Source organism: Mesocricetus auratus, unplaced genomic scaffold (assembly GCF_017639785.1).
Source record: "Mesocricetus auratus isolate SY011 unplaced genomic scaffold, BCM_Maur_2.0 Super-Scaffold_100062, whole genome shotgun sequence".
Taxonomy (NCBI): domain Eukaryota; kingdom Metazoa; phylum Chordata; class Mammalia; order Rodentia; family Cricetidae; genus Mesocricetus; species Mesocricetus auratus.
The window spans coordinates 2,426,845-2,433,843 of NW_024429234.1; the positions used below are offsets into that span (position 1 = coordinate 2,426,845).

Genomic DNA, 6,999 nt, shown 5'->3' on the forward strand with positions numbered 1-6,999 from the left:
TTGTTTCTGTTTCAGAGATATGGATTTTGCTGTATTGTACAAACTGGTATGGAACTCCTAGACATGCAATATTCCCATCTCAGTTTCTGAGTAGCTGGCTCCACAGCTATGTATCCCAAGACTTGCTGATAGTCAGTGGTCTATTTGGAACAGCAGCCTGAACTTGTGAAGACTGTGCAACTTTGGGGATCACACATCCACATTCCACATTGTTACAAGAGCTTTTATTGAGAGGAAATAACAGCAGACTGGCAGCGTTTGTGAAGAGGCTTTGTCATACAAAATGTTAAAAATGCACGGCCATATCCTTTAGGAATGGTTATATACATGTTAGGATCAAAAGTCTTCCAAACCTCAGACAGAACCCACCCTTCATGAAGCCCACATGCCTTTCTTCAAACAGGGTACTACAACTCTTTGTGCCTCTCTTGAGTGCCCTTTATCTCCTGGATCTTCTGGGGCAGAATTTTGGTCCAGAACTGCAGCCTTCTGGCCTTTAGGGCTCGTCCCACAGCAGGTTTGATGTCCAGCTGCAGGTATTGTTCATCGTGGTCCAACATGGGCCAGTAGGGTAGATTCTTGCTGTTGGGGTTCCTGGGGATATGCCACCGACAGGGAAGAGTGAAGGTCAGTTGATCCCAAATTGGTTTCAGGACAGTGAACATACATAGCCTGTTTTCTGCTTCTTTCTCAAAGGCGAAATCTAAATAACATTACCACTATACTGTGTCCCTGCCTAGTCACTGCAAGATGACCAGTAACAAACATATATAAAGTATCTATCTGAGGGTGCTTTGTGGGGATGTGGAGGGGGCTGGTGGCTATATGGTAATCTCCTGTCAAAATGTGCTCTGGGATAGGGAGTAATCTATCATGTAATGAAAGACTACACATACTAGAGAGGCCTCCACACACACACACAGAGTCCTGAACAATGTCCCACCCTTGCAGAATTTGGGGGAAGGGCATTCCCTCACCCATGCCATGCAAAGTTGGCCCAGTACTTCATCATGTTTCTGCTCAGGAGTTCCTCTTCCTCAGTGGAAGCAACTGAAGAGAGAAGGACAGGTGCTTAGCTCCCAGCCACTTCATGCAGCTGCTCATTCATGCTTCATACAGCTGCTCATTCATGCTTCATCCCACCCCACCTACCATTTGATTTTGAACCATTGGACTGGTTCCCTCCCTCCCCTAAACCATGATTTAAGCCTTTAAGTGAATTTAGCCAGGTCCATTCCTGCTCCATTGTTTTCTTATTCTCAGTAATAGAAGGTAGATTGTAATGTAGGTTTTGATTGTGAGATTCCTCTAAGGGTTTGGTTCTCTCAACTGGATTAAGATTTCAGTTATCATTTAGATTTCAATAACAGACCCCATCCAGCTCAAGGAAAGCCAGGAAGACTCACATTTCATTCCAGAGACTAGGTAGCCAAAGACGAAGAAAACTTCATCCGCATGGTCAGCTTTCACGTGGGGTGGTTTGATATCCTTAAATAAGCTGGGCCGATGTTGGAACTCATAGAAGTAGACAGGAGCATGGGAACCTGAAGGTGAGGACATGTGGTGATATATCAGAACTTTGCCTAGAACTATCCTGACATACCTTTGGTGACAAGATAAGTTGGTCTCAAGTTATCTGGTATCACAACAGTTGAGTGTGGAGCTCCATCATGAAGCCCCTTGTTAAATCATGACTCTGCCCTCCAAAGTGAGTAGTTTGGTCAAATCCCAGACATCACTCAGCTATTTCCTCATGTGTACATGGATAATATGTCACTCTCTCATACTCAACTTAAGGATTTACTAGATAAAGACTCTCAGCTGTGAACCAACAATCAGGGAGCCTGTACAGGTTAAACCTAGGCACTTTGTACATATGTCATAGTTATGTAGCTTGGTGTTGTTTTGGAACCCCTAACAGAAGGAGCAGGAACTGTCTCTGACACTGTTCCCTGCTTTTTGGACCCCTATCCTCCTACTGATTGCCTAAACAGCCTTAGTATGAGGGGAGGTAGCTAGTCTTATTACAACTTGATATGTTCGACTGATATCCTCAGGAACTATGTGTTATCTCCAGGATCTCTGCCCTTTTCTAAAGGGAAACAGAAGAGGAGTAGATGGGGGAGAAGGGTGGACAGACTTGAAAGGATGAGGGAGGGGAAACTGTGGTTGGGATGTAATATATGAGAGAATAAATTAATAAAAAGACTTTCAGTTTCTGGAACCAGAGATCTGATTCAGACACAGGTCAGGCATGGACACTACAGATCTCACCTGGAACTCACGGCTCTGAGCTTCCCCTCTTGGCCCCATTACAGGCATACTCACGCTGAAAATGTGCTACTTGGAGTGCAGGGATCACAAGCATGAAATCCCCCATCATCTCTCTGAACTGTATTTGCAGGGTCTGTGGGTCCTCAGTGTCCCCCATGTACTCTTCCATTAGCAAGTCACCACACTCAGGAGGCAACTTCTACACCAAGGGAATGAAGAATTAGGTGACATAGGTGCTAGAATATGTAAGCAATAGCCTCAGGGTGAGGAAATACAAAAGAGGTATGGTATGGGCAAACTTGGATAGGCAGTTACACACACACACACACACACACACACACACACATGCACGCACGCACGCACGCATGCACGCACATTCCTTGGGATTTCCTTGTGAAACTTAGCCAGGTCTCCTTGCGGTTGTGGCTGTGTCCCAAGTTTCTCACCATCTGTGCTACTGTTCTCTTCAGAACAGCAGGCAGGGTCTCTCTGGTTATTTCTTTTATTTTCTGAGCAGAGCCAAAGATCTGCGGTATGGAGAATGGTTTTAAGTATGCCATGCCATGGATATGTATCAATGAATCTGAGTTTCCTTTGCCCACTATGAGTCCCCAGGCTCCCTGAAGATTAGAATTGAGCCTCACTGTAGGCAGAAGCCATCCATATTCATCATTGTTGATACCAATGATGCTGGGAACAGGGTCAAAATCAGCAGAGCCCAACAGCTCCTGAGGATGCCTTGGTAGAAACGCCCCATCCACAACAGCAGGGATCATCTTGAAGACCTGAGGGACATTAAAAGTCAGTGCTGACTAGATACACAGGGAAGGGCCTAGGTCCTGCTCCAAATGATGTGACAGACTTTGATGATCCCCCCATTGGAGGCCTCACTTTCCCTGGGGAGTGGATGGGGGTGGGATGCGGGGTTGGGGAGGGAATGGGAGGAGAGGGAACTGGGATTGGTATGTAAAATAAGACTGTTTTTAATGTAATTAAAATAAAAAAGAATAAAACAGTGCTGAAAGTCACAAAGTACATATGCTGATGTCCACTGAATTACTTCCTCCCCTTCTCCATTTCCTAATTTGTCTCAGGATGGTTATTCTTCACCACACCTCTCTCATCTCACCCCTGAAGAGAACTAACACTTAGAATAGCCTATGTTGGTATTGATTTTGCACCCAGACCTAAAAGGATGCTAAGTCATGGATATTAGATAATTTGTTCCTACTAATGAGGACACCTGTAACACATCTTGCAATCTGCAATTTTCCAAGCCACACAATTTTGCAAACCTTGTTAATAGCCAGAATCTCTGCTTCACTCTTGCCTCGTAGGCAGCGCACCAGGGTCTCTGTGTTCACAGCTGCACAATCAGATAGATTGGCCACTATCTGTAAAGGGAAGAGAATGGAGGCTGCCTGGCTTCTTTGTCTTCCAGGCAGAGAAGTTGTTTTCCAATTCCTAAGAGGGTGTCATTGCCTCTAAATACTATACTATGTAATGTTTGTGAATGGGAGCTGGAACAAAACTGTTCCCATTTCCTGTTGCTCAGTGGTCTCAGCTCTCCTTCTATGCCTCCCTCTTTCCTTGTCTACCTCCCTCCCTTTTCCTTCCTTCCTCCTAACCCCTCTCACCTTCCACACAGTTTTACAAAAACTATTTTGTTCTGCTGCAGCCTACAGTAGTCTAGCTGGTCTCTAACATTCCAGGGAGTTCCCTGTCCCTGCCTCCCATCTCACCATAGGAACACCTGGAATAAGACAAGAAACACCACACCCACACATTTGTGTGTTCTGGGGGAACTGACTCAGATCCTCACGCTGGCACAGAAAGTTCTTGCCTCTTGTACCATCTCACAAATGCATACATACTTGTTTTTGCCAATGATGGAAACTGCTAGGTACAGCTTTGCGGAACATGTAACATACACACTTTGTATAAAACACTGTGGGGTGGGATGGGAGGTGAAGCTTCTAGACCTTGAGTCTTTAAGAAATTGCTGAAGAGAAGTTACTTCCCATGGTCCTCATTTCTTTCTACTGAACGTGGTAGCAGAGTCTAGAGAGTGAGTGCTAAGACAGTAGGTCAGGGTTGAAGGGTTAGAGTGCACTCACTGTGTAAACCATCTCAGAGGAGCTGGAGATGAGACCAGGCAGCACGGCTACTCCACTCTCCATGATGGCACCATGGAAGAGTCCTTTGGACATGGGGGACACAACATGTGAAGACACACTTGTGCCACCTGCTGACCCTCCAAAAATAGTGACTCTGTCAGGGTTGCCTCCAAAGTGGGCGATATTCTGCTGGACCCAGCGTAGGGCAGCCACTTGGTCCAGGTAGCCCCAGTTGCCTCTGGCGTGCTCGTCTCCAGTGCTGAGAATTAGAAGGGACATGGATCAATGGGCTGCCTAGGTTCTTCTTAGTTGACACTGCCCTGTCCAGTCCTAGTCTCACCTGAAGAAGCCTAGGACACCCAGGCGGTACTGGATAGTGACCACCACCACATCCTCAATTGCTGCCAGCATGGATCCATCATACATGGAGGCCGTACCTATGACCAGTGCACCACCGTGGATCCACACCATCACCTGGATAAGTCAAGAGAGATGCCATTTGACACAAGCTCTTGTGGGACTGCCTTCTAGATTATTGACTGCTTTCTATCTGTGCAGCTAAACATACCCAGGACTCCTCATTATCTTAGACCCAGGCCACACATGAGAAACACAACCTCATCAGCATGCTTCCAAGACCCACTCTGGCACCAGGAATCTCACTTTGATTAATGAATGTAAGTTCAGAGTAGTGTCACTGTCACTCCCAGACTTATCAAAAGTGTGAAAAAGGGTGTCTCCATAAGAGTTTTTCTTGATTATGAAGCAAAAGCATTGTCAAATCTCAGTGGCACCACCAATTTCTTCAAACTGCAAATTTGGCTTATCTTAGTCTTCATTTCTCAGACACTTGCCTGGGTTTCTAGGGATCAAGTTTGTTGAGAAAATACCGAGTTATTCCAGGAACCACAGCCCTGAGCTCTCAGAGCTCAGTGTTCAGTGTCCCACATCAAGAATTTAGCTGCTCACCTTGACTAAGAAGGCTTTTGTAGACATAGTAGAGAAAGACTTCTCACCAGGGTCTACACCAAAGTGGAACTCAGTTTATTTTATGCTTTATAATAATCCTGAGACAGAAATCCCCACCCCACCTAGTTGAACATGGCTCAACTCTCACCGGCAGGTTAGAGCCCTCATGGGCATGGGTTGGTGTGTAGATGTTGAGATACAGGCAGTCTTCAGACATAGAGATGGGAGGCATGATGAGTTTTATCATCTTCAGACCCTCTGAATTCATCATATCATCATTTTGTAGACACCTGGTAAAAATGGCAGAGAGTTATTACAAGAGATGTTTGGTGGTTAAAACTGGGTTTTAGTATGGATTTTCCCTCAGCCACTTCAGCCACTTCCCTCCGAGATATCCTGCTAAAGCATGATTTCTCTCTAAAGCCCTGTCCTACCTAGGTAAAGGCTAAAGGCTCATTGAAAACTGGGATAGAACTGAATTTCCAGAAGGCTTTGTAATTAGGTGAGGGCATATATTTTATCGTTGCTGATTAATGTGCTTATATTGGCCTTTGACCCTAGACCGCTTCCATGGAGGCAGAGATCACTTGGTACAATCTGAATCTAGGAACCATTTTTATCTGTTTCTCCCTGAAAAACAGAGAGACAACTCCCTCTACGAACTAATTTCTGACCCAGGAGACTGGCAAAGTTGTTGTGTCAGAAGCCTTGGATATATCACAAATTAGTAAAAGGACCCTGAGACTGATATTGGGGTTCAAACTTCAAGCTGAATATCAGAAAAGCAAAGCAGCTGGCCACTAGCTTCTTACCTCTACTTCAGGATGAATGGACTGATCCTGTCTCCATGAGTTCTCACCAAATCTCAAACTGTAACTTCTCCTTAGAGTGGGTGGAGAATGAATGCCTCATACTGACTCCTTACTGCTGTCTTTTATACCCATTTAGTGCTGGGATTAAAAGTGTCAGTTATAATTCTCTTTTAAACTGATTTGGTCTTGTGTTGATCTGTGTGGCCTTGGACTCACAGAGATCAGTCTATCTATTAATCCTGAATCCTAGGGTTAAAGGTATGTACCATCACCTCCTAGCTTTTGGCCGGTGGGACTAACGGCGTGTGTTACCTTTTGCTTTTCTGAATCCTTAGTCAAGCTTTAATAAATCATACAATATCACCTCTATTATCCATTATCAGTCATATGTGGCAGACTACACATCATAGACAGAAAATTTCTCTGGGGTTGGGATTAAGGCAGCACCTCATTCTGGCCCAGGGCTCAGAGCACATCCTCACCTCTGGGTCCCAGAACTTACCTGGCTGGGTGGGAGGTCCCATCTCTCACACCACTCCATGGCTCAGGGGGCTCGGGTGGTGCAAATCGCAGTAGTCCTACAGGTGGCTTGGCAAAGGGAATTCCCAGGAAGGTGTGGACATCAACTTCAGTGTTTTTCATATGGACAAGGCTTCCTCTAACTTGGCCTGCGTGTGTGTTCCTGATGGGGCTGGGTGAATCCTGGCCTGTGTGTGCAAAGATGCCATCAGGGTTAGTTCTGTCCAAGCAGCTGCCTCCACACTGTGGACTCCCACCTCATTTTCACTAGAGTACATGGGGAAGGGAATCCGGGGTATCTGGATTCA

At 45.6% G+C, this 6,999-nt stretch overlaps 1 protein-coding gene across 1 annotated transcript; it reads right to left on the bottom strand.

The window, feature by feature from the left end:
• Positions 1 to 212: 212 nt before the first annotated feature.
• Positions 213 to 5,638, bottom strand: LOC101836543 (pyrethroid hydrolase Ces2e-like). The gene is made up of 10 exons (XM_040736570.1): positions 5,509 to 5,638; positions 4,732 to 4,865; positions 4,392 to 4,650; positions 3,570 to 3,668; positions 2,919 to 3,059; positions 2,721 to 2,801; positions 2,329 to 2,473; positions 1,407 to 1,544; positions 978 to 1,050; positions 213 to 594 (listed from the first exon to the last, which is right to left on the bottom strand). Exons 1-10 carry the CDS (start codon positions 5,629 to 5,631, stop codon positions 408 to 410), a joined length of 1,380 nt encoding a protein of 459 aa, XP_040592504.1. The 5' UTR covers positions 5,632 to 5,638; the 3' UTR covers positions 213 to 407.
• Positions 5,639 to 6,999: the final 1,361 nt, after the last annotated feature.

Excerpts from the sequence above, each read along its gene's own strand:
- LOC101836543 (XM_040736570.1), bottom strand. The coding sequence starts at position 5,631 with ATGATGAATTCAGAGGGTCTGAAGATGATAAAACTCATCATGCCTCCC. Across the intron at positions 2,474-2,720 it reads AGAGAACAGTAGCACAGATG|AAGTTGCCTCCTGAGTGTGG; the intron begins GTGAGAAACTTG and ends CCCTTGGTGTAG. Across the intron at positions 1,051-1,406 it reads CCTAGTCTCTGGAATGAAAT|TTGCTTCCACTGAGGAAGAG; the intron begins GTGAGTCTTCCT and ends TTCTCTCTTCAG.